The following is a 24,399-nucleotide window of genomic DNA, read 5'->3' as shown; positions in this document are numbered from 1 at the left end:
CTTGGGGTCACCTCCTGCTGGCCACTGCTTCAACCTTGCTCCAAGCAGGAAGCCATCTCACTCTTCCCTTGACCCCAAACTCAGAAATTCTTTAAGGAAAGAGAATCTACCAAGGATTTATTTTATTTTATTGTTTGGTCATTTGGTGTAAAACTCAAGGTCAGAGTAGAGCAGGCAGCCTTTTCTGAAATTCTGCTTCAAGGGACAGTGGACAGGAAAGGATTTCAGGAACCGCCCATCAAGTGAGTCAAGCTGCACTTTCTGCATATCTTCTCATTTAGTCTCCATGACTACCATGTGGAATAAGTGTTTGGGCCCCCATTTAAAGGTGAAAATAGGACTGGGCTTGTGACTCAGTGGAGAGTGTCTTTTTAGCAGGTGTGAGGCCTTGGTTTGATCCCCAGCACCAATAATTAACTAGTTAAGTAAGGTGAAGAAAGTGAAGTTTATGGCTAAATATGGTAGTTTATGCTGGTAATCCCAGCTACTTGGGATGCACAGGTGAGAAGTCTGAGGCCAGCTTGGGTAAAAGCACATAACCTTATTTAAAAACAAATTCAAGGGAAAAGCAATGAAGGCATGTCTCCAGTGGTAGAGAACTTGACTAGCCCTGAGTTCAAACCCCAATGCCACAAAAGAAAAAAACAAAAACCTTAAGACTCAGGATGATTGTCCAAGGCCACATGATTATAAGAGGCAGGGCCTGGATTCCAAGGCCAGACCTTAACCTCTTTTTCAGCTATGATTGAAGTCCCATTGTTTTTCTTATTAGATCTTCTAGACTTTGATCTCTGCAGTATCACAGAGTCATAGACTTGAATGCTAGAAAGCATCCTAGTGGTCCCCCTGACACCCTAACCTTCTTTCCCGGTGGTCAGCCACCCACCCTTTCACTTGCACACCCTGTTGAGTGGTTGCTCACTTCTCTTTAAAGGAACCTGCTCCCCTTTTAACCGTTCTGCCCTGCTGTGGAACAGCTGATGGTCCTGAGGATGTCTTCACCTTCCTCTGTCCTTTCTGGGCCTGCCCCAAGCACAAGCTACCTACCCCTGCAGTTCCTGACATTCGTAACTCCCCACCTGGGCACCACTGGCTTTGGAGGCCTGCTGGGAGCAGGTGAAGAGTTGATGGACCCAGCTCTGGGCTGTTCTCTCTCTAGGTTACCCTGACCACATGGTGTTTTCTGAGTTCCGCCGTCGCTTTGATGTCCTGGCCCCACACCTGACCAAGAAGCATGGGCGCAACTACATTGTGGTGGATGAAAAGCGGGTAGGTCTGGGTGTCCAAGCTCCCTGTAACCTGTTTACCCTTACTGAGAACCCCATAAAAAAAGAGACAGGCTGGGGCCAGGCACTGTTGGATCACACCTGCAATCCTCACTACTCAGGAGGCTGAGATCTGAGGAGCACAGTTTGAAGCCAGCCTGGGCAGGAAAGTCTGTGAGACTATTATCTCCAATTAACCAGCAAAAACCTGGAAGGAGAGGTGTGGCTCAAGTGAGAGAACACCGGCCTTGAGTGAAAAAGCCATGCTCTTGCTTGGCTGGAGAGAGAGTAGGTTGGCCCTTGCTGAGGGCTGTGCTGAGAGCCAAGCAGGGTTAGGACAGGGATATCACACTGTGACACCAGGGTGAAGGCAGGACTATAGGAACTGAAGAGGAGCTGTACCATCTTTGCAAGCTGGAACTGAGGATGTCTGCTTAGGGTGAGCTAGACATTATCTAAGGGTAAGCAGGGCCAGGCCCTCCGGAGTGGTTGATGAAGGCTAGTAGTTTTGGATGCCTCACTGATGGCATCTGGACCCCTCAGCTTTGGCCCCTGTGACAGAATGTGGTTCCTATAAGAGGAACCCAGGTGTGAGGCGAGAATCTCTCTAGGAGAAAGGTTGATATGATAACCCTTTCTTAGTGCCAGGGGTGGGGATAATGAGTTTGCTGGGCCTCTCACAAGCCTAGAATGGTGAATTCACTGTAGAGTCAGTGTCTCTGTTATTCTAGGCTGCCTCCTTGAGCCCCAGAGGCAGCTCCTCCAGCAGCCAAAGGGCTCCATGGACAAAGAAGCCTTCCTTCTCTGGTGCTGGCATAAGGCATCCACTAGACTCTTCAGTTATGGAGAGAACTCCGTAGTGGAGGGGCAGGAAACCCCACACTGTTGCTCAGCCTTTCCCCAAGGGCCTTCTCCCATTGCCTAAATCACAGACCCACCATTATGGAGGCCTGAAAGAGCTCTTCATTCTCATGCCTGCTATGCTCTGGGAAACCTGGTTGTGGATATAAATGGCCCACCTCAGGCCTCATCTCATCCTCTTCTTGCTGCCCCTTGACCTCCATTCCAGCCTCCCACTTAGGGCTACCCAAGTGCTGCCCTTGTCATCCCTGGAAATGTTCTGCCTCCAGAATCTTTAAATACTCGCATGGCTTTCTCTGACCATGGCATCCATCTTGTATCCTCTCAGGATACTTAATCTTTGGAGACATCATGAAGACCTCTCTTTTCCTGACCTCACTTTATTCAATACCTTTCTGACTTCACTTCCTTTTCCACTCAGCCTTGACACTGTCATTCAACCCACCAGTCACTCGGGCTCCTTTACCCTTACCTTTCCTGAGCCTCCTGTAACTCCTGCCTTACCAAACCACTACTCTGAAGTGGCTCCCAAAAACTATGGGAGAAAAATTATACAACTCTGTGGACTTGAATTTCTACAGGTTCAAGGTTCCTAGCCTTAGAGTAGCCCCTGAGATGACCCAGCAAGCAAGCATGTCCTGTGCTCATCAGCCCCAGAACCCAATTTCCTTCTCCACAAATCCCCGCACTGAACCTTTCCAGGTTATCTTCCCAGCAAATGACCTTTCCCCTAAACTCTAATAAAATCAAGGATCCATTATTGAACTTCTCTTCTTTTGCCTCCTCCTTCCCCCACCCCTCCTATCTCAGCAGGAGCGGTGTCCCTCTGATGCCATTCCTTCCTCTGTGCCTTGGAATCCATCCCTGCTGGCTCCCCAGAGACTGTTCAGCCATGATAACTCATCCTTTCTTGTTATTTAGCTTTTCTTGGTTCCCTTCTTTCCATGGAGAAATGTTTCACAGATTTGTAGTCGGGAAGGAGTCTTCCATGTGGCCTCTGACACCAGTCTCCTGCCCTGGACCACCATCAGTGCTTCTCTCCTGAGTATCTCTTCAGCTACTGCTCATACTTCACTCTCAGCTGCCTCATTCCCAGTCTGCCACGGTAGGACTGGGGGCCCCATTCCCTCTATGTTGCCAGAGCCAATAGGCACTTGTCTGTTCTTCTGTTCCTTGAATTCTAGACAACATGTGACTTTGCTGATGGCTTCCTTATTTCTGAAACAGTCCCTGCTGTTCTTCTTGGCTATTACTCCTGATTTCTCTTGTCTCTGCTCTCTCTGAACACCTTTGCTTCTCCTCAGCCCCTCAGTATAGGTCTCTCTCTTCAACCCTTTCCCTTGCCTGTTTTCTATTCTACTCCCTCTTCTTGGATCTCACTCCCACTCATCACTTCAATTACCGCATATATATCGACGACTCTCAGATCAATACCTGAGCCTAGGCCTCTCCTGAGCTCCAGGCACTGCCTTCCAGACTTGTCCATCTGTGTTCCTCTGCACACAACCCAGCATGGTCAAACCAACCCCATTTTCCCAAATGTGCTGTTTCACTTGTTTTCCTTGCTTTGAGGAGTGACCTCTACAAAGTGTGGTTGGGTTCCTGGTGGAGAGAACCCTGCAGGGGTCCACATTGGTTTCTCCTCCTTCCTCCCCTTCCTGTAGCACCTCCCTTGCCCACTTCTCTCCAATCCCTGTGGAGCACTTGAGGTCCCCTCCAGGCACTCAGTTCTCCTGGACTCTAGGGCGTTTGCTCCTATTGATCACATTGCCTGAAATGCCATCTCTCCTCTTTTGTCTAGCTGGTTCTTGTGTCTAAATTCTGAGCTTACACAGCTCCAGAATGCCATCCATGCCCTGATTTTAGTTTTTTCTTTTTGTTGGTTTCTTTTTTGTTTTTCTCGTACTAGGGCTTGAATGGAGGGCCTGAGTGCTGTCTCTTAGCTTTGTTACTTAAGGCTGGTGCTCTTCAACTTGAGCCACAGTTCCACTTCCTTGTACGTGCTCTATCTAACTTAGATGCCTCCCACTCTGAGATCGTCACAAGTTCACTCTTATTGCTCCCCAGCAAGACAGTTTATTACTCTTATAGTTGATTTCTGGAGACAAACAGAGGGGAAGACACAAGAAGAGGTTATAGCATCTACTTAAAGATAATTTTAAAAGGGCTGGGAAGGTGGCTTAGTGATAGAGTACTTGCCTTGCATGCATGAGGCCCTGGGTTCGATTCCTCAGCATCACATAAGCAAAAAAAAAAAGCCAGACGTGGCACTGGGGCTCCAGTGGTAGAGCACTATCCTTGAGCTGAAGAGCTGAGGGACAGCACCCAGACCCAGAGTTCCAGCTCCACGACCAACAAAAATAAGTAAATAAAGAAAGATAATTTTAAAAATAAGAACTCATGGAACAAATAGTAGGCTGCCTGGGCTGGGTAGGGGACAAGGATGAGTCATTGGACATGGGGAGGAGCTCGGTGACCTCCCTGTTCATCACCTCTCTCCTCAGGCCGTGGAAGAGCTGCTGGAATCCTTGGACCTGGAGAAGAGCAGTTGCTGCATGGGGCTAAGCCGGGTGAGTGGCTCACCATGGGACTGCAGTAGGCCCTGACTCTGGTGGCTCTGAGCAGATGGCTGGTCCTCCCCACCTGTACTTCCTGTTCGGTTAAATTTCAGAAGTCTCCCAGTGGCCCCCATTTCTGAAGCTTGTTTCTAAGCCCCCTTCCACTTACTCGGGATCCTTCTTCAAAGCTGTGCTCTTCAGGGCCAGGAACTGGGGGGAAGAGATGTTCCAGGTACAGCAAACTCAACTCTTACCTGCTGGATAACTGGCTTGCTCAGGGCCATGAACACCTATTATATCAGGGAGAATGGATTGAAAGGTGGCTCTGAACTTGATCTGAGTCCTGTGTGGAGAGTCGGGGGAGAAGTGCTGGGATCAGAGGAGGTAGGCTGGAGAAGCCAGAGGCAGTTGGGAGAATGCCACAGAAGGCAGAGCTGGTGAAGAGTCATCTGGAGCTGTGAGGGTGGAGAACAAGCAAGAACGTGGTGAGGCTGTGCCACCACCACCTGCCCACAGGCTCAACTCCTCATCTGAATGGAATGTGATACATAAAAGGCAGGCCCTACCGGCCCTGGGTGCCAGTGTGCCACAGCATTCTATGCCAGAGCATCAGCTGAGCAGTCTTCCACAGGCGGGGAGTCCTGCACACTCTGGCCCCAGACTGAGAAGCTTGGACAGGCGGTGTCTGCGTATGTGCTCCAGGGTTGAAGTAGAGGGAAGAGAAGGAGGAGGTAGAGAAAGGGTTCAGGTCCTGTTTGTCCCTCAATAGGGAGGAAAGGGACTGTTGGCCCCCCAGGACTATGGGGAAGTATGAGGTAGAAGGAATGCTTGCAAAATAGACGGGGTGTAATACTTGTTCTCTGTCCTGCATTCTTCATTTGGAGTCACAGTCTCGGTTTCTCCTGACCCTCCTTCTCTGTGAATCTCTTTCCCCTTCATCTCTGTGTCTTTGTGTCTTTTCATCTCTGGCTGTGCTGACCTTAGCTTTCTCTTTTCCTTTGGACTCGCCAAGTCCCCACTGCCCTCGGTTCCTTGCTTTCCAATTCTGTTTTTCCCTCTCCTTGTCTGTGTTCATTTGTGGTCCGTCTTTTTTTTTTTTTTTTTTTTTTGATTCATTTTCTGGTTCTGATCTCTACTCTGTCATGTTATATTCGTCTCTGGCCAACACCCACCACCTGAGGCTTGAGGGCTACCAGCTGGTCTTTCTTGCTGAGGCAGTCAGACTCCTGCCACTCAGCGCCTCCCAGTTTAGGTCTCACTCGAGCTCTTTTGTGGGCTTCTGCCCCTTTAACCTGGCCACTGCTGGCTGGTACTAGAGTTGGCAACCCTCCAAGCTGGTTTCTAGACATGTATTTTGCAGGAGCAGGCCTGTACAGGCTGGACTTTTTCCAGCCACTATCCTGAGATAGTGCATCCTGAATTCTCCCAGGTACCCAGCTGGATCAGGTGAGGCCCAGGGCCCACTGGTACTCCTGGGGAAGAGTAGGAGCAAGGTTCATTGTCTGCTTTTGTCCAGTTTGGGAGAGAAAGCTCTAGGCTTGCCAGCTGTGGGTTAGGCACTAGCTGATGAGCAAGGTGCTTCCATTCATGTTGCTTCAGAATAGAGGTTTTCCTCTGAGCCCACAGGGCCCTGAGGGTTCAAAGAGGATTTAGGGAGCCTGACACTACAAGTTGTATGTATGGGTCTTTTGGAGAGGAGGACCTTTCACCTGATACTGAAAAATATACTTCAAAAAAGGTTTGAGGCTTGCTGCTGGTCTGGAGATTCTTCTTCCTCATATTGTGTTGCTGCGCCATTCTCTGCCCGGAGCTGACACAACCTTCTGTTGTGATTAGATGGCTGGGTGCTAACCAGGCATGTTTGTCTGCCTCAGGGAATTGAGGGAGGGGGATGACTTGACTGTCTCGTCCTTGGTGAAATTTCAGGCTCATATATTATGGGAAATTGAGGTTCAGGTCAGCCTTGAGAACCATGGCAGAGCCCAAAGTTTTCTCAACAGTAGGTTTAGCCCTCTCCCCTCCTTCCCTACAGGAAGCTGTGTTTCTTTGTCCTCTCTCAAGAATACCGGACTCTCTTCTTTTTTTTTTTTTTTAACCACCTGACTCCTCCTTACTCCTCTTACTAGGGAACTTTTAGGCCCCAGCTCCAGGCAGCAAAAGACTGAGAGGAAGGGTTGGGGGGAGGGGATGCCTAGCTGGCTCCTTACTCCTCTGCCCTCTAGCCCCCAAACCTGTATGACAGGTCCAGCTCCCACCCACCTCACTGGCTTCTTCATGAGAGGGTGAGACCTGGGGCTGGGGGTGGGGTGTGGACATGAAAGAGGAAATCGCTGGAATGAAACTGAGCAAGAGGGCCAGGAGCAGGGCTGGTGTGTCCCACCACCCGCATACTCCTCCCTTCACACACTGCTTCCTGGAGGAGCACCCAGACATCTCCCATCATCCTCTTTGACTGATCTCAGGTGCCTGGAGCAGTGTTTGGGCCTTGTGGTAAGGTGTGGCACAGGGGGCATTGACATTATAGTTGTCAGTCCTGGGGGAACATCACAGATGTTGCTAAAGGGTACCAGTGACTGCTTCATTTCCCTATTTGCCCTACTTGTCATCCCTTTGGCTTCCCTACCTTTCATCTGTCTTTGAAGTTAGATTTCCTAACCTAGCTCCTCCCCACCTAAAACTTCTCATCCTAGCCTGTCCCTGCCCCTTCAACCTGCCCAGGGCTCCTCCCTTCCTCTCTCTGGCAAGTGAATTTTCAAGCTCTTTCCAAACGCTGGGCCACACTGCCTGCCTGACCTGCAGCCTCCCTGGGCCAACGGCTATCCCTCCTTTCCTTCCCTGGTATGCCCCTGCCCAGTCTCTAGCTTTTCCCTGATTGCTTCTCCTCACAGGTGTTCTTCCGGGCGGGCACATTAGCACGACTAGAGGAGCAGCGGGACGAACAAACCAGCAGGCACTTAACCCTGTTCCAGGCAGCCTGCAGGGGCTACCTGGCCCGTCAGCACTTCAAGAAGAGAAAGGTACTGCTCTAGGGACACTGCAGCTTAGATGGGCACAGCCAGATACCTGGAGGGGTTGGGGGACACAAAGGCAGGAGTTTGTGAGGTCATGGGTTCTCATCAGCTCGGGAGAGGAAGCGGGCATGCTTGGACCAGGGTGGGGAGTACCCGGTATGCCATGTGGCCTAGTTGGGGGACTATGTGGAGGGCTAGGGGGAGGAGGTGGAAGCAGAGCCCAGGCAAAAGGTGGGCTCTGGATCATGGGCTGCTCCATGAAGATTAAGGAGCTGTGTCAGCGACTCCTTTTCTTATTAGCAAGTCCATAAAACAGCCAGCACTGCCGCCTCTTGTGTTTCAGCAAGATTAGGTTTTATAGCACAGCTAGGCCAGGGTGCTGGAAATAATCAGGCAGCAAATAAAGCAGACGAAATTATTCCTAATGACGGTGGAGCAGTAAGTGCCCAGTGTGGTGTTTCCAGGGCTGCCCACCCTCTGAGGGATGGAGGGAGTCAGGAGCAAGGTGAGACATGAGAAAGGTCTGGCTCAGGGTCAGGAGGTCAGAGACCCAGGTATTGTGCAGATGGTGGCAAGGATCCATGGCTGGACTGGGAATGGGGTACTAAATGCTCCGCCATGTGCCATCTCCACCCCAACTACAGATCCAGGACCTGGCCATTCGCTGTGTACAGAAGAACATCAAGAAGAACAAAGGGGTGAAGGACTGGCCCTGGTGGAAGCTCTTTACAACTGTGCGACCCCTAATTGAAGTACAGCTGTCAGAGGAGCAGATCCGCAACAAAGACGTACGTAACTTCCTGGGGCAGCTAGGTTGTTGGGAGGGCACTTGCTGGCTACCCTGGACTCCAAGGTTTCTTTGAGGTTTTTTGGTTCACTTGTTTGTTTGATCGCAGGGCCTCATGCTTGCTAGGTAGGCACTCTACCACTTGAGCTATGCCTCACAGGAGTTCTTTTGTATAGTTTAAAGAACTGGGGTAAGTGGCTCACATCTATAATCCTAGCTTCTCAGGAGGCTGAGATCTGGGGATCAAGGTTCAAAGTCAGCCCAGGAGGTAAGAAAATCCATGAGTCTCTTATCTCCAATTACCCAGCAAAAAAGCTGGAAGAGGTAGAGTGGCTCAAGTGGTAGAGTGCCAGCCTTGAGTGAAAGTGACAGTGCCTAGGCCTTGAGTTCAAGCCCCAGTACCAGCACCAAAAAAAAAGAGGAAAAAGCTGGCATTCTGTGCACATAAAACAAGTATCCTTCTAGAGTGCTGCTGGACCCTGAGCAGCCTCTTAGGATAGTATCTCAGACATCCTCAGTTTATGGGAAAGCGTTAGAGATAGAAACCCCAGAAAGAGGCTGTTGCCATGCCTCCCCCTTGTGTGCTGGCTGGAGCTTCATCAGGGTGCAGGCCTCTCGCCTTCTTACTCTGCCCCCTTTGTTCCTTCTAGGAAGAGATCCAGCAGCTGAGGAGCAAGCTTGAGAAGGTGGAGAAGGAGCGGAATGAACTGCGGCTCAACAGTGACCGGCTGGAGACCCGGGTGAGTTGACTCCTGGCCCAGGACAGACAAAGTCTACTGTGGCAGGGTACCCCCGCCCACAGAGGCTGAGGGAGGGAGGCAGTTCAACTGGTGGTGACCCCCTCCCCCCAACTGCAGATCTCTGAGCTGACATCGGAGCTGACGGATGAACGTAACACAGGAGAGTCCGCCTCCCAGCTGCTGGATGCAGAGACAGCAGAGAGACTGAGAGCTGAGAAAGAGATGAAGGAATTACAGGTGAGGGCAGGGCCAGGGTAAGGGTGCAGGCAGGTGGCTGCCGTAGTCTGCTTCCCCAGAGCCACTTAGCATCTTCCATACTAGCCCAGCTTCCTGTCTGTCCTGGGTAAGCATGTGATCAGTGTGGTACAGGACATGGTAGTGGTGAGGGTCACTGGGTAGGACAAGTGGGGAACACAGAACCATACCTCACAACTCCTTTCCTGTAGACCCAGTATGATGCACTGAAGAAGCAAATGGAGGTGATGGAAATGGAGGTGATGGAGGCCCGGCTCATCCGGGCAGCTGAGATCAACGGGGAAGTAGATGATGATGACACAGGTAGGTCTGAGATGGTGAAGCTAGACTGTGGCCGGAATGGCAAGCCCTGATGCCCTTCCCTGGGTAGCCCTGATCCCCATCTTTGTCCAGACCTGCTTCTTCTGTGGGCTATTATATAAGACTAAAGTAAAATAAATAGATGCGAACCTAGAAAGACAAGCACAGGGAATTAACAACCACAATAATGACCATGTCTGAGGGCTGCCTGTCCCTACATCACCCCGTTTAAGTCTTCCTCCTGCTAGTGGCTCCTTCTGTCCTGGGGAAAAGCCATCATTCCAGCGACCCACTGAGTCCCTCTGGTTGGCTGTATCTTCTCCTTCTTCCTTGCTCTGCTCCTTCTTGGGGACTCTTAGCACCTCTGTTATCTTCCCCCAACCCTATAGGAGGTGAGTGGCGGCTGAAGTATGAGCGAGCTGTGCGAGAGGTGGACTTCACCAAGAAGCGGCTCCAGCAAGAGTTGGAAGACAAGCTTGAGGTGGAACAGCAAAGCAAGAGGCAGCTGGAGAGGCGGGTGAGACTGGCCAGGTTGCTGAGGCCTAGGGCTGGGGGCACTGTGCCATGTGTTGGCTCTGTAAATGGCTAGAGGCCAGGTGAGCCCTGGAAAGAACAGGGAAGGTTGCTATGCTCACCTGTCCTATGATGCTCAAACTACTGTTAGAGCATTTAGATTCCCAGGATGACCCCATTCCTCATCCCTGGTTCTTCCTGTCACCTACCCCCCACCTCCCTCACCTTTCCTCTACTGAAGAAGAAGTTTCTGGGCCTATCAATAGCTGCTGACCTTGTTCCCAATCTTGGCCTCTAGCTTGGGGACCTGCAAGCAGATAGTGATGAGAGTCAGCGAGCACTACAGCAGCTGAAGAAGAAGTGCCAGCGGCTAACCGCTGAGCTACAAGACACCAAGCTGCATCTGGAGGGCCAGCAGGTCCGAAACCACGAACTGGAGAAAAAACAGAGGAGGTGGGTAGCACTGCCCTGGGTTCTGGGAGCTCTAGAGGAATCATAGACCAAGATCCCTCTTCCCTCCATGGATGCAGGAAGAGATGACCTACATTTGACCAGGAACCTTACTCGCATGGACATTGGTTCTGGCATGTGAAGGAGTCTCCCCGCTGAGACCTCCACGGAGGACTCAGACTGGGTCTCCACTGCAGGCTTCTGCTAAAATGCACTTTACCCTACGCCTACCTGTCATAGGCCGAGTAAGGATAAGTGTTAGCCAAGCCCTGTCCAGGAACTCCTGGGTCTCTACCTCTGTCCCTGTCCCTGCCCCTTGCCCCCACCCAGCCCTGCTTGTGTAGCTCACTCTTGCTTCAGCTACACAAACACACTTTCCTGACTAATGTCATTAAACTACCGTGCCACTTCCATCTCATTATGGTAATGACACAAAGGAGGGGGGCAGCCCTCACAGGAGAAAATCCAATCTAAATTAATTTCCCTGGCTGTGGATGGGAGTGGGATGCCTTTATTAGTGGCACTGAGGAACCCACATACCCTGGGAACAGCAGGGTGCCCTAGAGAGCGGGAACAGTGCCCATTTCTCCTCTGCAGGGAAGGGCTCCTGGTAGGGATATCAGTTGCCTTTGTGAATTGTAACCCCACTCTGTGACCTTGGGAGTGAGGGGGGCAGAGAGGAACCCCCACTCCTCCCAGTGAGTGAGGCTTATCCTGGGTCTTCCTGACTCCCCACCTCCTTCTCCCCTGGGTACTGTTCTAAGAAGCAGAAAGATTTGTCTGTCTCTGTCCCCAGTACATGGGGATCCACTTCTGTTGTTTTACCCCAATTTGCCCTTTTGTCCAAAGGCTTGTATCCTTAGTAGGAGCCCCCCCCCTTTCTGAGCACCCCAAGACAATGCCATCTCAGCCTAGATAGCACGTTAGCACACTCCCTGCTGGGCAACTTATTAGGTTTCAGCTGCCTGGAGTTTTCTTACTTTTTTTCTGATTTGGAGTTGGGAGGGGGGCTGTTCAGTTTCCACAGGAACCTGATTAGCTATGCAGGGAAGGTGTTAAGAGGGATTTCAGCAATTTGCTCCTTACTTAGAATCATTGGGTGGGAAATGGAGGCTGGGAGGTGGAGGAGTGAAGAAGAAGGCCCCCCAACTGCGTAACCATTGGAGCATGCTGCCAGCTGAGCCTAGTGGGAATGCTGGTTTCCAACCTGGCATGGGGGGTCATGGTGGTGACCTGGATACTATTGAGGAAGAGGTAGAGCAGGAACAAGCAGCCTCACTTACAGTTGATGAGGTGAACTGTGGAGAACATTCATTTCTACCCATCCTGATGTCCACTCTGTACTCATCTTCCTTTGATCTGTTAAATGGGAAGATGTAGAGGAGTTTGTTTGTCTCCTTCCCAAGAGCAGAGTGTGGCTCTTAGAATCCCACTTGATGAAGGACTGGCTCAATGAAATTCCCCAGCCCAGGCCTCACTGCTTCATAAGACCTCAGTAGTCTGGTCTATAATCCCCAAATGTCTCATGCCCCCCTACCCTGCCTCATGTCACCCTGCTTCCAAATTATAGCAGCATGCTTCCCCCAACTCTGTCTTCATGTTATCCACGGCACCACTTGCTGGTGTGCTCTGTGTCCTGGGGACTCAGACCCTGCCTATATCTGAGGATGCCACTGTACTTCTTCACAGGTTTGACAGCGAGCTCTCACAGGCAAACGAGGAGACCCAGCGGGAGAAGCTGCAACGGGAGAAGTTGCAGCGAGAGAAGGACATGCTCCTGGCCGAGGCATTTAGCCTGAAGCAGCAACTGGAGGTACCGGGCCACTCACCCTCTAAGCCCTGTCCCTTCCACAGACTGGGGACAGCTACACCATAGCCTTTTCTCTCTCACTCCAGGAAAAAGACATGGACATTGCTGGGTTCACCCAGAAGGTTGTCTCACTGGAAGCTGAACTGCAGGACATTTCTTCCCAAGAGACTAAGGATGAAGCCTCTCTGGCCAAGGTCAAGAAGCAACTCCGGGACCTGGAAGCTAAGGTCAAGGATCAGGAAGAGGAGCTGGACGAGCAGGCGGGGACCATCCAGATGCTGGAACAGGTGCTGGAGGCTTGGCCAAGGGAGGGAGGATGCACAGCTGGAAGCACTCCCAACCCCACCATTCATCCAGGCTGTGGACTGGGAGATAGTAAGGTCTTCATTCATTCACTCACTTCCAAAAACATCTAAAGTGAGACAGCCAGTTTGGAGACAACTACGCTTTCTTCAGACTTTTACAACCAGTCTTGGTTGAGCAGTAGCAGGGGGCAGTCAGAGGGCCAAGACTATACCCAGCCTGTACCAAGCCACCAAGTCAGTTCAGGGGACTAGAGTCTGCAGGCCCAGGAGGAAAGCTGCAGGATTGTGCCCACACTCTGCAGTCTTTTTCTGGGTCTGGGCCAGACATCCAATAAGGGAGTGCGGTTTCTCTGGACAAGCCCGTTGCCAGGGAGCAAGGTGCAAGTGAGCCAAGGGATTGACTGGCAGTGGAGCTGTGCTCTGCTCCCAAGCCTAGAAGGGTGTACATTGGGGTACAGCCTTGCTGGGAAAGGAGCCCAGTGCTACTCCTAATACCTCCAGGCCAAGCTGCGTCTCGAGATGGAGATGGAGAGGATGAGGCAGACCCATTCCAAGGAGATGGAGAGTCGAGATGAGGAAGTGGAGGAAGCTCGGCAGTCATGTCAGAAGAAGGTATGACATCTGGACGCTCCCCTGCCCAGTCTGAGCACCTATGCCCTTGTCACCACTTTAAAGTGAGAGAGGCTTTGTTTCTCTATCTTAACCACCCCATCTGGATCAGGAATCAGTCTGGATCAGTCTGGATCAGGAATCTCCTTTCCAGATCCTGGCTGAGCTGTGTCCCTCAGTCTCTTAAGAGTTTGAGCTCTTGAGGAACCTTTGCTTCCTCCCTCTCCACCTCCTCTGTACTCATCTGTGTTGCTCTGGAACTGCCTGCTATCAGCCAGCCTGTCCACGGAGGTCCCCAGTCTGTGTGAGGTCTACTATGGGTGGGGTACCCGCTGTGTGGCCGGCCATCCTCCTTGCTCCCAGCTGCTGTGAAACCTTAGGAACCTGGAATCTGGGCTCTGACCTCCTAGGGTCACCTACCCTCAACTCTGCCTCACTGTTTTCCTGGGATAAGAGACCTTTTGGGGGAGGGGACTGCCTGTTCCTGGATTAAAGGGACAGTGAGCCTCTGTCTCCATGGCACACCAGTTAAAACAAATGGAGGTGCAGCTCGAAGAAGAATACGAGGACAAGCAGAAGGCGCTGCGTGAGAAGCGGGAGCTGGAGAGCAAGCTTGCCACACTCAGTGACCAGGTACGTGGGGCCCCTCTGCTGCCTGGGCCCACCAGCTGCCTGCCCCACTGGCCTGAGGATGGTCTGGGAGACAGTATGCTGGGAATGTAGCACCCACTATTCACACTGTGGGACGGGCAGCACACACCATACATTGGCACCCCCAGGCCTCTCTTGGTTGGCGTGATCCTGACATGGTTAGTATCCTTGTTGTTTAGGGGAGTCTGAGGATGAGGGCAGGAGGAGGCATGGGCTGAGGGAAGACAGGACTCCCAGTGGCAGGACACAGGACTCCACTGCTCTTTTCTACGCAGGTGAATCAGCGAGACTTTGAGTCAGAGAAACGGCTGCGGAAAGACCTGAAGCGCACCAAGGCCCTGCTGGCAGATGCCCAGATCATGCTGGACCACCTGAAGAACAATGCCCCCAGCAAGAGGGAGATTGCCCAGCTGAAGAACCAGGTTTGCTCAGAAAAGCCAGGGCAAGGGAGCTGGTTTGTTTAATCCTCTTCTCTCACTGGCTCTTTTTGTACTAGTACTGGGGCTTGAATTCAGGACCTCAAGATCTCACTTAGTTTTCATATTCAAGGCTGGCACTCTCCCACTTGAGCCCCAGCTCCACTTCTCACTGGCTCTTGAGTCCTTGGAAAGGAAGGTGACAGGAAACTGGGGAGAAGCCACTTGCAGCAGGCAAATTCCCAGGGGTCTCTGAATGTGTTGCCTGACTGCCAAGACCCAGGGTGATGGGGACAGGGCCTGGCACCTACCATTGATGTCACTAGAGCAAAGTTGGTATATGTACTACATCCTGGCTTCTGCCCTGGGTCTAAAAATGAAGGGAGGAAGAGGAGGAGAGCATCTGCATCCCTTCCCCCAGGGAAGCACTTTGCACAGCCCCTCTGCCCCAGGAAGTGGCTCATGTCTCTCCCTGGGGTGGGGGTGGCTCTGTGTCCAGCTGGAGGAGTCAGAATTCACCTGTGCAGCAGCTGTAAAAGCACGGAAAGCAATGGAGGTGGAGATCGAAGACCTGCACCTGCAGATTGATGACATCTCCAAAGCCAAGACAGCGGTAAGACACCAGGGTTTTGCAGGGCAGGGTATGTGGCAGAGGGGGTGGGGGTGAAGGGAGAATATAGCCAAGATGATGCTACCTTCACCCCAAACAGGGCCCTTCATGCTGAGACTTTCTATAGGACAGTGGTCTCCCCCCACTCAGAGCAGAGGCCTTGAGAGCACGGCCAGCCAGAGCCCATCTCCCTGTTTAGTCACCTGCCTGCAGGAGCTTGGCTGCAGGCCCCAGCACCATAAATAAAAGCAGCTAATGTGGCTGAGGGACATAAACAGGTGCCTTGAGATTAGCAGAAGCACCAATGAGAGGCTGACATGGCTCGGCTTCCCTCCCCTCCTCCTGCCCAGCCCACTGACAAGCCCAAGCGGCAGCTAATTAGAGTTCTTATTTAATGCCTCCCTTTTAATTCTCCACCTCTCCCACGGCCATCCATCGGCAGAGACTTCACTACTGGGATGTAGCCACTGGTACCTCCTTGGGGCTGGGAATAGGGCAAAGGAGGAGGCTGGGTTTGGCTGTTGGCCTCATGGCCCCCTAGCTAGTCACTCTGCTGCTGAGAGATGCCAATCTCACAGGCTTGATTTATCCTTGTGACATTTGTGCTCTTCAGCAGTTTTCAGGTGAGTAATTCAAATTCCTTAATTGTGTTAAAAAAGGCTGTTATAAAATTACCATTTTATTTAAATCTGAGTTAATAAATTTCTTGGCGGAGGCTCCCCCAGCTCCCCACAGCCCAGTAACAAGATGGATGGGACAGAGAAGGAGCCAACGCAGTCATTTTGGTTTGGAATTACAGGCTAATAGATTCATTCATTTCCTGAAGCTGCTGGTGCCTGTCTCTTCCCCTCCCCCCAGGAGTGGACTGGTGGTGGGGGTTGAATGGCCCAGGGGTGGGAGGCACAGGGGAAATGAAATCCAAGCCAAGGGGTGTCACCAACTTGAGGAGTCCTTCCCTGGGATCTGAAGTGGGCAGAATACAAGCAGGTCAGGGCCTAGGCTGATGTGCCAGGATGACAGGTCATTTGCTCTGGGCAGAATTCCTGTGCCTTCTCATTAGCCTCAAAAGAGCTGCCAGAAAGCAGCTGTCATTTGTTCAGTAGCCCAGGGTCTGCCTGTCCTGCACAGTCAGCCCTGTCCCTCATCTCCTCATCTAGAACATGTTAGACAGCTCCTCCAGCATCACTGGTTCTGAAATGCACTCCAGTGGGTGAGCCCAGCCCATTATCACCTCCCTACCCTACTGTCACCCGTATGTAGAGGAGGTAACACATGGGCAGGTTTGGGCTTACCACCTGGGTCCTGTAGGCACCCCAGGCCTGATGCCCTCTAATCTATCTCTGCCTCAATCCAGCTGGAGGAGCAGCTGAGCCGCCTTCAGCGTGAGAAGAATGAGATCCAGAACCGACTGGAAGAAGATCAGGAGGACATGAATGAGCTGATGAAGAAGCACAAGGCTGCTGTGGCTCAGGTACTTTTGGGAGGAGTGGCTGAGCACCCTGCATTGTCACCGCCCTCTGGGTCACTTTGTGAGTCCCCAGCACCGCCACTCCTTTGAGGAGCCATAGCATGGAATCCTGGGTGCCCTGGCCCTCAGTGTGGGAGGAGGACGTTTATAGATCCCTTGGATTTGTGTTTAGGGATTGTGTGTTAGGGTGCTCCATACTCTTACCCCTTCTCCAGGCTTCTCGGGACCTGGCACAGATGAATGATCTCCAAGCTCAGCTAGAAGAAACAAACAAGGAGAAGCAAGAGCTGCAGGAGAAGGTAGGTTCCAGAGATGTTTCGGGGTTACTGGGGATGAACCCCTAAGCTCATGGTATGAAAGGTACTTCTCTGTGCCATCAGTAAACCTCAGAACAGTATAAGCAAGTAGAGCTAGGCTTGGAGCCACATCACCATAGCAGGTATTTTGGCTTCAACTGCCTCATTTCACATTCCTATTCTCTCTCTGGTCCTTAGCGTTTTTATTTATCTCTGAAGGGCAAGATGTGTGCCAAGTGTTGGGGCAGGTGGAGGATGCCTCTGGCTCAGAGCCCCTCCTTCCAGCTTCCTCTGTGTATCCTTCCCTGCCTCAGCCTTTTGGTCTCCATGGTGATGTTGCGTGCCCCAGACTGTCCCCTCCCTTTCTGGGCTCAATTCTTTCTTCTCTTACTCTCCACAACCCCAGCTCCAAGCCCTTCAGAGCCAGGTGGAGTTCCTGGAGCAGTCCATGGTGGACAAGTCCCTGGTGAGCAGGCAAGAAGCAAAGATCCGGGAGTTGGAAACACGCCTGGAGTTTGAAAAGACCCAAGTGAAGCGGCTGGAGGTGGGTTTGGCTTTCTCTTCATCCACTTGCAAGCAGGAAAGAGATGCCCCAGCAACTGGAGCCACGCATGCTCCGCAGGGTTGTGCAGGCCAGGGACACTCCTCAGAGGCCTCTGCCAAGCTGCTAGGCCGGCTGACGGGGTGGGGGCTCCCCTCCCACCCGCCTGGCCTGTTCTCTGGGCACAGCGGAGCCTGCCTGCTTTACATTCTGTTTCCGTGCTTGCTTTCTGCCAAGGGACCAGAGCAGCTTAGCTTTTCGTCTTCATATTTTCCTCTGCCACAAGCTCCCCTCACCCCACCCGTGCCTGTCCCCCTCATTCGCTCTCTGGCAGGGTCATAAATATGCAGCGGATGGCGCCACTGCTCCAAGGGTTGAAGCCTGTTCTCATCTCTGCTTGCTCCTCCTCTCCTCTTCCCTTTGCTCTCTGTTTTCCTTCCTTCCTTTCCACCAGTCCCAGATTTGCTTTTTCTTCATCTCCATTTTTTCCCTATTATTCTATTCTTTGCCTTTTGTATCCTTCATCTACCCATCTTACCCTCTTCCTGTGTTTTCCTTTGTCTCCTTCCTATTCTTTTTTTCTTTTTCTTTTTCATTCTTATCCCATTAAGCTTTTTAAAATTTCTTGACCTCATTGATCCCTCCATCCTCCAATGGAATCTTTGTGTTCCAGTACTCAGTCCTTCCTCTTCTAGTATCCGAGGCCAGCATTCTTCAGTCTTCCTTGTCTGGCATAGCAGAAGGGAAGAGAAAAGCAGCAGAATTATCTTTCTGGAGATAGGGAGGAAGGGACTATGGCTGGACCTCCTAAGACAGGATGCTAGTCCTCGTGAGAGCTAGAGAGAACTAGAGGAAACTTAGAAGTTCATTTTTTGTCCTCCACAGCCCTAAGACAATTGCTAATATTTTGACCCCCATATCATATCCTGGAAAGAATGACATTGGCTGCTTAAGGTTACAAAGCCATCAGAGAACAGAAGAGGCCTTTGGGCTTCTGGATACAGAGCTGACCTGCTGTACTTGTCTTTTTTTCTCATATGCCCTAGTCCCTTCCTTTAGTTTCCCTTCTGCTCAGAAACACAATATTGTGGCTTAGATTCATACAGGGTTAAAAAACAAATGGTCCTTAGTGAGCATGGAGCCTGGACCTGTCACGTTAGAAATACAGGGGCTAGGGGCAATCAGTTGTAGAACCATACTCTGCTCCTGGCAGTAGGTCATTTCTTGCTCAGCATCCTAATGGCCTTGCTGTTCAAGTTTCTTGGGGAAGAGAGTCACATGGGACTAAGAGAGATGGTCCTATGCTTGGATCTGACGGTGGTTTAGTCTCTCCTAATCTAAGAGTTCCTTAAAAAGCCAATTATCTCTCAGCACAGAATCTAGCTTTTGGGGTTCTTAGGTTTAGAGCTGAAAGAAATCCTGCTGACCATGGAGACACCTACATGACAGGCCTGGACTCTGCCCAGTGCCTCCCTCAGTCTTGGCATTGATAATAATGACCATAGATAGCCCTTCCTCCTTTTTGCAGTGCGGAAACACTCACAATCCTCAGAAGACCCATGGACGCAGGTGTTATTCCTCTTCATTCTCTAGAAAAGCAAAAGATATCCCCCTCCCCTGCCAGTGGTTTTAGTCTCCTGTCCTTGTAGTTGAGAGTTGGGGAGCTAGAGTCTACTGATCTGAAACCCTGCCTAACTCAGTTTTCCTGGCTGATCTTTCTTCCCTGCCTGCCCACCCAGGGCCTGGCCAGCCGGCTCAAGGAAAACATGGAGAAGCTGACTGAGGAGCGGGATCAGCGCACTGCAGCTGAGAACAGGGAGAAGGAGCAAAACAAGAGGCTACAGAGGCAACTCCGAGACACCAAGGAGGAGATGAGCGAGCTCGCCAGGAAGGAGGCTGAGGCGAGCCGCAAAAAGCATGAATTGGTAATCCCTTCCTGCTACTTCTCTTGGGCCTCAAGTTGGGGGCCCTCTGATTAGGGCTTTGAGGGCATATGTATGTGAGGGTTGTAGGGACAAGAAGTAAGATAGTCCAGAAGACAGGTTAGAGAGCCAAGAGTGGTGCCAGTCTCCATCAGCTGAGACGAGCCCCAGGAGTCCTGAAGCCTTGGAACAGAGAAGCCTCTGAAGGCTTTTAGGAGAGATTTGCATACTCTTCTGGGGCAGCTTGGGCAGAGAGTGACCCTTCTGTATACTGAACTGCCCACCCCCACCTAGGAGATGGACCTGGAGAGTTTGGAGGCCGCTAACCAAAGCCTGCAGGCTGACCTAAAGCTAGCATTCAAGCGCATCGGGGACCTGCAAGCTGCCATTGAGGATGAAATGGAGAGTGATGAGAACGAGGACCTCATCAACAGGTAAGGGGGAGCCTCCGAGGCCTTTCGGCTAGCACAAAGGCCCTTGATCCACTATGGAACCAGGCCCCAGGAGACACACCTCTGCCTCCATATCACTGAACCACCAACCTCCCTGCCCCTCACTATGTGACTGTGGCCTGGACCCTGGCCTGAGAGATTGAAAGTGGCCCAGTTGCTGGGGGCACAGCACCCTCCCCTCCTTCCCGTGCTCCCTTTCTCAAGCCTCTCGAGGACCTGGCTCTCTAGCTCTGCCTGCTCAAGATGAGTTATTCCCCCATTTAGCTGCATTTCCGATGGCGCCTACCCCACTCTGGGGAGAGCAGAGATTTAAAGGCTGTGGTGCCTTGTTACTGTGCCAAAGATTTCTCTCATAAAACCCACCCAGGGAATGGTTTAGATGAGAAAAAGGTGGCTGGGGGGCGGGGAGGGTATATATTTGTAGTTCTAAGCTAAGGAAAAAGTCACCAAGCAAGAAGAGCAGTGCAGAGGTGAGGTGAGGCCACAGAGAAGCCCTTGATAATGCCCTGAGCCAGACTCAGACCTGCCCCCTTCCTTCCTCAAGGCCAGGCCAGGCCTAGGGCATCCCAGAAAGCCTGCTCCTTTGAGGAGGGGCACAAGTGTCAGCGATTGCCCAATCCAGTTCTGAAGACACTGTCACTTACCTTCCCAATCCCCCATCCTCCCAAACTGCCTGGTTAGAGCCAGCCAGAGCTATCTGCAGAAAGAAGGGGCATCAATCCGCCCATTGGTTTTCCCATCTACTTCCTCTAGCCCCCTTTGCCCACTATTTTCTTTGTTTTCTAGTTTGCAGGACATGGTGACAAAGTATCAGAAAAGAAAGAATAAACTGTGAGGACTGGAGCGTATGCGCTCCCTACCTCTCCTGGCGGGTGTCTAACCACCCCTAACAAGAGGCTCCCTCTACCCCAGAGTCCCCTGTTGCATGTCGCATGTGGACACAGCCTCCTAGTTCTCCTCTTCTGCTGATCTCTAATGCTAACACTGCTGACTGTCCTCGGGGAAGCAGAATGGGCTGGGCCCTGGCAGAGGCAGAGGAAGGGTAATGAAGTGTGCTACAAGGCTGGGCTGGCTCTCACACCCTTGGTGGGAAGGATGGGGCTCTGGGGAAGGTCTGGATTTGTCCATATATCCTTGGACTCCTTTGGAACCGGAGCTGCCTAAAAGGAACAGGTATATTTTGTGTTTAAGCTCTGCTACCTTCCTTTGGCAGACAAGGGTAGAAGGTGAGAGGCACCTAACAGCTGTTTGTTTGGAGAAAGCATTCAGGCAGCTAACCATGGGCTACTCTACCATGGCAGGGAAGGAAACAAGGCCAGTTGTGTTTATTTTGTTCCTCATGGGTATCTGGGGATGGCGTCTGTGATGGTACTGCCTGTCAGATGTCTCTGTTCTTTTTCCTCTTTCTGGGTGGGAGCTGGACATTGGATGCAGATATGTAGACCTTCAGGCAAATCTGGCTGATCCTCTGTCAAGTTCGACAGGGTTGTGTTTGGAGGTTGTTGTTTGTTTGTTTTTTAGTATGGGCACTTGGTTTCCCCCCTATTCTTTTGCCTGGCAGGCGTCCTCCCCTGGCCAGGATGGGCTGGCAACAGTGCAAAGGACTCCGTGAGAGCTAATGATAAATGTAATAGTGTGTAACAGTGATAGAGGGCCGCTGGAGCCCGGTTGTCACACACAATTAATATCCCCCGCCATTCTGTCTCCGTTTGTTTGTTCCCCCGTGATTCGGCTCCCAGTTAACTAATAGCACATGAGCCCGGACATAAATTGTATTTGACACGAGGTTTAATTCCGACCATTTAAAATTTCAACTGCCCCCTGAGCCTGTCTGCCCCTGGAGTTTGTTTACAGGCTTGATTATTTAAGGAAAAGAACCCGAACATTGTCTGGATGCTTGCAACCAAAGGGAAGATGAAGGCAGGCAGGACAGTTTCTCAGCCCATTCAGTGTTCTAAATGTAAGGAGAAAAATTTGTATTCTGCGCCCACATTTGTCTGTCCCCTGTGTGTTTCAGCCCTGCCATCCTTGGGCAGTAAGAGCTTCGAGGGCTGATAAAATTGCGCATTTGAAATCATATTCCAAACCATAGTCAAACACACACAGAGGCATGTGTGTGTGTGTGTACACGCACACACACACACACACACACACACACACACACACACACACACACACACACACACACACACCACACTTGATGCAGGCACATGGGAACGTGCAGTTCTAAGTGGGTTCTGCTGATGGCAGAAAGGTGGTATGGCTCCTTCCCCGGCAGCTCTGAGCCTCAGCTCCAAGTTATCGAGCGAGTGTGCTAAGGCGGGCAGAAAAATAATGTTTCGATTTACTTAGAGATACAGTTGTTATTGCCATAACCTTAATGAAAGCAGTAAACAGTGCAGTATTAAGGGAGATTTATACAGAAACGCTTTTAACATGTAGACATAGATTTTGCGATGCATACAGCACCTCCTTTCTAAAGGCAATCAATATGGTTATGAACGGCGGTGATAAATTACAGGCTCTGAAGCTACAGAGGGAGGTTTTTCACACGGGTGTATAAATCAGGTGGTATTGGCATTCCATGGGGCCCATGCACCACAGTAAATCTGCCAGGTTTGGACGGGTACAGGGCTCACATTAGCGGTTTCTGGACTGTCTGCTAAACTCCTGTTTACCTGGGGCATCAGCTGACCTCGCCTTCCTTATAATTCTGTTTCTGACAGAGTCCCATAAAATATGCCTCTTTAATTCCCTTCTCATTGTCAGGCTTGCTCACATTCCCCAGAACTGAGTCTAGTGGTTTCTTCCCATTGTGGCTGTGGTGGTGGTGGTGGTGGTGATGGTGTGTGTATTTGTGTTTGTGTGTGTGTGTACATGCACGTACGTGCAAGTATGTATGTGCACGTTCCTGTGTGGCTATTTATTCAAGAATATAATTCAGAAATGGGGCCGCTCCTGTTGACACAGATGAAAGGAAATTTATATCAAGGAGAAATCCAAGTCTATCTGTAGCAGGGAGGGGGGCTTGGTGAGCAGACATTTTGCAGAATTTGCAAAGCATTCTCGCTCAGAAGCTGTCTCCATGCCCCAGATGCTTTGTGAAAGGGTCACCCTGATTCCAGCCTTAGAATTGGATTCTTTTGGGCTTTCTTGCACTTCCTGGGGTTAGCCTGGCTAGAAGCAGCAGTAAGGAGCTAGGACTAGAAGCTATTTGAGGGAGAAAAGAGAAGATTTAGAAAGTTAGAGCACTGGTCTAGGACTTTCTAAACCCAGTTAGGCTTTTCAGGGCACTCTGGACCCTGAGGCCATGGTGAGGCCCTTAGGAAATGCTAATGCCCTCCCCACTTCTTTTCCTTTCTCTGTTTCTTTTAGGCCAGGAAAGTCACAGGATGGACCTAAGATATGGCCAGTGCCTCTTTCACCTAATGCCCAAGTACTAGCTAAGGAAATCTTGAGGTTCAAGTTAACATGAAATCATGCAAAGTCCCTCTCTTCTGCCCTGTAGCTGGCAGTCCTGTTCTTACAATAAAGGCATAGGAAACGGTAGCATCATCTGGAAACAGCAGCATAGGACTCAAGGGGCAGCTGAAGAGCTCAGGACACTTCTTTTTAACCAAGGGCCATTTGGCTGGATCAGTGGTTGGCCTTCCTGTCATTCTGGTAGGAATGTTTAGCTCCACAGCTGCCTACCACTTATACCTGAAGTAGGTAGGATGCCTCTGTGATCTTTAAGGTCTGGTGGCTATCACAGTAAAGCTTGCTGGGTGGGGACAAGCTCTTTGTGAATGGTGTGCTCTAACCTCTATTCTCCTCTCTGCCTCAACAATGCGCATGCCACTCACTGGCACCCCATCCTTTCCCAGAGCCTACTCCACCCCCACCCCCTCTACTTTTCCTCCTGGGTCCCTTGTCTACCTTTCTGCTCCTCATCCTACAGTGAGGGAGACTCAGATGTAGACTCAGAGCTGGAGGACCGTGTCGACGGGGTCAAGTCTTGGTTGTCAAAAAACAAAGGACCTTCCAAAGCAGCTTCTGATGATGGCAGCTTGAAGAGTTCCAGGTGAGCACATGGCCTTGAACTGGGGGAAAAGCCATCAGGCTACTAGGAGTGGATGGGCAGTTCCTTGGCCCCAAGAGGGCTGGTCTCATGCCATGTATGTCGCTCTTCTGGTGACTGTGTGAGGGGCCCACATGTCTCCTGGCCTGTTTAATGAGCACAGACTCTGCATCTTGCCTATATTTCTCAGGTAAGATTTCCCGTTAGGCTTTGACCTGTGGTATAGGTTTATCTTCATCCCTATTTACCTATTCAGCCTAGGGTAATGGAACTGCTTGATTGAGCCCTTGGAATGCAGACTGGGAGGGGCAAAAGGGACTTTGCATCCCACAGCCCTGCACAGGGCAACCCTTACCAGCTCTGGATCTCTGCTGCCCTAATAGGAGTAACAGTGAAAAGGTACCAGTTCCATTGAATCCTATCATAGTCACAGCCACCTTCTTTCCTCTGCTCATTCTCTCTTTCTTCTAAGCCTTTCACTGCCCAACCCCCAAGCTCCCTGCTAATAGCCACCTGCTG

General features: G+C 51.2%; 1 protein-coding gene across 16 annotated transcripts in view; it reads left to right on the top strand.

Annotated features, from left to right (window-relative positions):
* Myo18a (myosin XVIIIA) overlaps positions 1 to 24,399 on the top strand; it is a 107,212-nt gene that overhangs the window by 75,199 nt on the left and 7,614 nt on the right. For 12 of the 16 annotated variants that reach the window (XM_070027361.1, XM_070027357.1, XM_070027352.1 and 9 more), the window contains 22 exons: positions 1,160 to 1,269; positions 4,631 to 4,696; positions 7,573 to 7,701; positions 8,340 to 8,483; positions 9,133 to 9,222; positions 9,340 to 9,459; positions 9,669 to 9,780; positions 10,167 to 10,294; positions 10,589 to 10,743; positions 12,430 to 12,553; positions 12,637 to 12,837; positions 13,357 to 13,467; positions 13,993 to 14,097; positions 14,391 to 14,537; positions 15,031 to 15,144; positions 16,496 to 16,612; positions 16,825 to 16,908; positions 17,312 to 17,449; positions 19,186 to 19,371; positions 19,663 to 19,802; positions 20,607 to 20,651; positions 23,761 to 23,883. In XM_070027361.1, the coding sequence (XP_069883462.1) occupies positions 1,160 to 1,269; positions 4,631 to 4,696; positions 7,573 to 7,701; positions 8,340 to 8,483; positions 9,133 to 9,222; positions 9,340 to 9,459; positions 9,669 to 9,780; positions 10,167 to 10,294; positions 10,589 to 10,743; positions 12,430 to 12,553; positions 12,637 to 12,837; positions 13,357 to 13,467; positions 13,993 to 14,097; positions 14,391 to 14,537; positions 15,031 to 15,144; positions 16,496 to 16,612; positions 16,825 to 16,908; positions 17,312 to 17,449; positions 19,186 to 19,371; positions 19,663 to 19,802; positions 20,607 to 20,651; positions 23,761 to 23,883 (2,689 nt within the window). The remainder of the gene's footprint in view (positions 1 to 1,159; positions 1,270 to 4,630; positions 4,697 to 7,572; positions 7,702 to 8,339; positions 8,484 to 9,132; positions 9,223 to 9,339; positions 9,460 to 9,668; positions 9,781 to 10,166; positions 10,295 to 10,588; positions 10,744 to 12,429; positions 12,554 to 12,636; positions 12,838 to 13,356; positions 13,468 to 13,992; positions 14,098 to 14,390; positions 14,538 to 15,030; positions 15,145 to 16,495; positions 16,613 to 16,824; positions 16,909 to 17,311; positions 17,450 to 19,185; positions 19,372 to 19,662; positions 19,803 to 20,606; positions 20,652 to 23,760; positions 23,884 to 24,399) is intronic. The other 4 variants (XM_070027358.1, XM_070027362.1, XM_070027360.1 and 1 more) reach the window with 1 other exon arrangement.

This window comes from Dipodomys merriami, unplaced genomic scaffold (assembly GCF_024711535.1).
Source record: "Dipodomys merriami isolate MVZ:Mamm:240054 unplaced genomic scaffold, mDipMer1.0.p SCAF_19, whole genome shotgun sequence".
Classification (NCBI taxonomy): Eukaryota; Metazoa; Chordata; class Mammalia; order Rodentia; family Heteromyidae; genus Dipodomys; species Dipodomys merriami.
The sequence above is the reverse complement of the archived record's forward strand: the minus strand, read 5'-3'. Positions and strand labels throughout refer to the sequence as shown.